This window comes from Pseudoliparis swirei, chromosome 2 (genome assembly GCF_029220125.1).
Source record: "Pseudoliparis swirei isolate HS2019 ecotype Mariana Trench chromosome 2, NWPU_hadal_v1, whole genome shotgun sequence".
In the NCBI taxonomy this organism is placed as follows: Eukaryota; Metazoa; Chordata; class Actinopteri; order Perciformes; family Liparidae; genus Pseudoliparis; species Pseudoliparis swirei.
The window spans coordinates 20,361,788-20,365,055 of NC_079389.1; the positions used below are offsets into that span (position 1 = coordinate 20,361,788).

The following is a 3,268-nucleotide window of genomic DNA, read 5'->3' on the forward strand; positions in this document are numbered from 1 at the left end:
TTATCGCCGAAGTAGTTTAATGTTAAAAGAAATACCACCCAGAATTTTGTTCCGAATTTTGGTCAATTTAAAACCATAAATGAGAGGATTCATAATTGGAGATATGACAAGGAATTGTATTGAAATAAAGTTGTTTAATGCTTGAGGTAAGTCTGTTGACCCAAATCTTATATGCATGATGTCAAAAAGTATTGTTCCAAGAAAAATGAGCAATGAGGTTAAATGTGGCACACATGTCTGCATGAACTTTGCTCTGTTTTCTAAAGAATTGACACATGTTTTGATGACATACATGTAGGACATAAATATGAATAAACCGTGAAGTACATAAATGATTATTGTAATGTATGCAACTATGCTGTTAACATATGTGTCAGCTGGGAAACAAGCAAGTTTCACAATAACCCAGTTCATACAAAAAAGTCTGTCAATATATGGGCTGCATAGCTCTAATCTGGATGTAAGAATAATATTTATGGCAGAAATGCAAAAAGGTGTTAACAAGGAGAAACAGACTAACAGTAACACTCTCTGCTTTGACATAATAGAGTGGTACTCCAGAGGTCGACAGATAGCCACATATCTGTCATACGCCATGACTGCAAGAATAGAAAGATCATTGCAGATAAATATGGTCATCACTAAAGCCTGAACAAGGCATCCGTAATATGAGATTCCATTAACGGGAGACAGCAGATCCCAGAGCATCTTGGGGTAGAAACCTGTTGTCCCATAAAGTCCATTCATGCAGAAAGTGCACAAGAGAATATACATTGGTTCATGCATGTTCTTATCCAAGATGATGGTCACAATAAGAGCAACATTTACCAGCACAATGAAACAGTAACACAGTAAAGTGAGAGAGAAGAGAACAACTCTGTAGTTATTGGTTTCATTTAAACCTGAAAGGAAGAAAAACCTTACATGAGTAGAGTTATGCATCATGGTTAGAAAGATGCTCGTATCCCCTGTGTTATGCATGTCCGTAACACAGTGTTTACTCCCTCGTCTTACAGTCATTATTATCGTCTCTTACGACAGCCACACATGAGCTATGGGATTTTAAACCAGCCAATCAATGTTCAGAAAAAAAGTTTCCTCCTTGTTTCAGCATGTTGCAAACTACTTTTTGAAACTACAGGAAAGCTGAAGTTGGCGGGTTCCTAAGGTTTTAACATTCATACAAAAAAACCTCTTTATTGGCAGTCAGGAGATAGAACACCCGCATATTAACATTAGCTTCGACCATGGTTGTATATGCATCTCGTTTATTCGTCTATTGCAAGCACGCTGCAAGAACAGAGAGACTGAGACGGAGTTTCTTTCCTCAGGCCATCAGGACTGTGAACTCCGACCTCACCAGGACCCCCACATAGACCCACACAACTGCCCCTCTTAGGCACACACACACACACACACACACACACACTTACTGTAAATATTGTGTTGTTTTTTATTGTAAATAGTGTGTACTTGTTGCCCTTGCACATTCCTGCTGAGCATTGCCACTTTCATTTCACTGCACACCCTGTGTGTGTATGTGACAAATAAAACATCTTGAATCTTGAATCTTGAATCTTTATTTGTAGCTTGTCGTTGCTGTGTCCAAACTAGGGTCTTGCAAAGGCCTAAAAATTAGACCAGAATTTGGACCTTCCCCGCAACTTTCAGACCTGACCTGACGGAATTTGAGACCTTAAACCTGAGAATGAGGCTATCCCTCCCAGTCGACCAGGAAATTGTGACGTCGGCCCCGGGGGCAGACTGCCGATAGCCGCCTCAACAATCCGGGTGGGTGGGGGGGACTTGCAGGGGGGAACCAGTGGGCTGGTCGTTACAGGCTTCAGCTTCGAGACATGGAAGGTAGGGTGGACCCGCATGGTCCTAGTGAGTTCTAACCGGACTGCTGCCGGGTTAATCACTCTGGAGATGGGGAATGGGCCAATGAACCTGGGTGCCAGCTTTCGAGACTCCTCCCGAAGGGTAAGATCCCTTGTGGACAGCCAGACCCTCTGTCCCACCCGGTAGTGAGGAGCAGGGGTGCGGTGCTTGTCCGCTGCTTTCTTGGAGCGGTCTGACGTCCGGAGCAACACAGACCGCGCCTTTCTCCACATAAGGTGACACCGCCGCACCAGAGCCCGTGCGGACGCAACCTCTCCCTCGAGGTCAGGAAACAAGGGGGGTAAGTACCCGTAGACACATTGGAAGGGGTAGAGACCTGTGGCAGAGACGGGAAGAGAATTATGGGCGTACTCCACCCAGTTGAGTTGTTGGCTCCAGGAGGTGGCGTTCTGGGAGGCCATACAACGAAGTCCTGTCTCCATCTCCTGATTGTAACGCTCAGTCTGACCATTGGACTGGGGATGGAACCCGGAGGAGAGGCTGGCCCTTGCCCCCATTTGTCGGCAGAACTCCTTCCAGAAACCGGCCACGAACTGGGGCCCCCGGTCGGAGACTACATCCTGTGGGAGACCATGAAGGCGAAATACCTGGGAGAGCATAATCTCTGCAGTCTGTTTGGCAGAGGGGAGCTTGGGCAGGGGCACAAAGTGGGCCATCTTGGAGAACCGGTCTACAATGGTGAGAATGACAGTTACCTTCGGACAGGGGCAGGCCGGTGACGAAGTCCAGGGAGACATGCGACCAAGGCCGCCGAGGCACAGGAAGAGGCTATAGTAGTCCCGATGGTCGCTGGCGGGACGTCTTATTCCGGGCACACACCTAACAGGCGGCCACAAACTCGCCTATGTCCTTCTCCAGTGATGGCCACCAGAACCACTGCCTGAGGAAGCTGACTGTCCACCTTACCCCTGGATGGCAGCTGAGTCTGGAGGAATGTCCCCACTGCAGGACTCGGGGGCGGAGGCGAAGTGGTGGTTAGGGGGGCAGCCGTTCGGAGGCTGTGCCCCGTTGGTAGCTCGTCTGACCTCACTCTCGATCCCCCAGGTCAGCGCACCTATCACACAGGAAGGATGGAGGATGGACATGGGGTCCTTGAGGGCGTCCGGTTTCACGTTCCTCGAACCTGGACGATAGGATAAGGTGAAGTCAAAGCGATCAAAGAACAATGCCCACCTGGCCTGTCTGGAGTTCAGCCTCTTCGCTGTTCTGATGTACTCTAGGTTCTTGTGGTCGGTCCATGCTAGAAAAGGCTTTGCTGCCCCCTCCAACCAGTGCCTCCACTCCTCCAGCACCAGTTTGAGGGCCAACAGCTCACGGTTGCCCACGTCATCGGTCCTCTCTGCTGGGGACAACCTCTTGGAGAAGA

General features: G+C 48.6%; 1 protein-coding gene across 1 annotated transcript; it reads right to left on the minus strand.

The window, feature by feature from the left end:
* LOC130202490 (olfactory receptor 142-like) lies at nt 1-945 on the minus strand. The gene has a single exon (XM_056428083.1). The coding sequence runs from the start codon at nt 943-945 to the stop codon at nt 1-3; it is 945 nt and encodes a 314-aa protein (XP_056284058.1).
* Between the last annotated feature and the right edge of the window lie 2,323 nt (nt 946-3,268).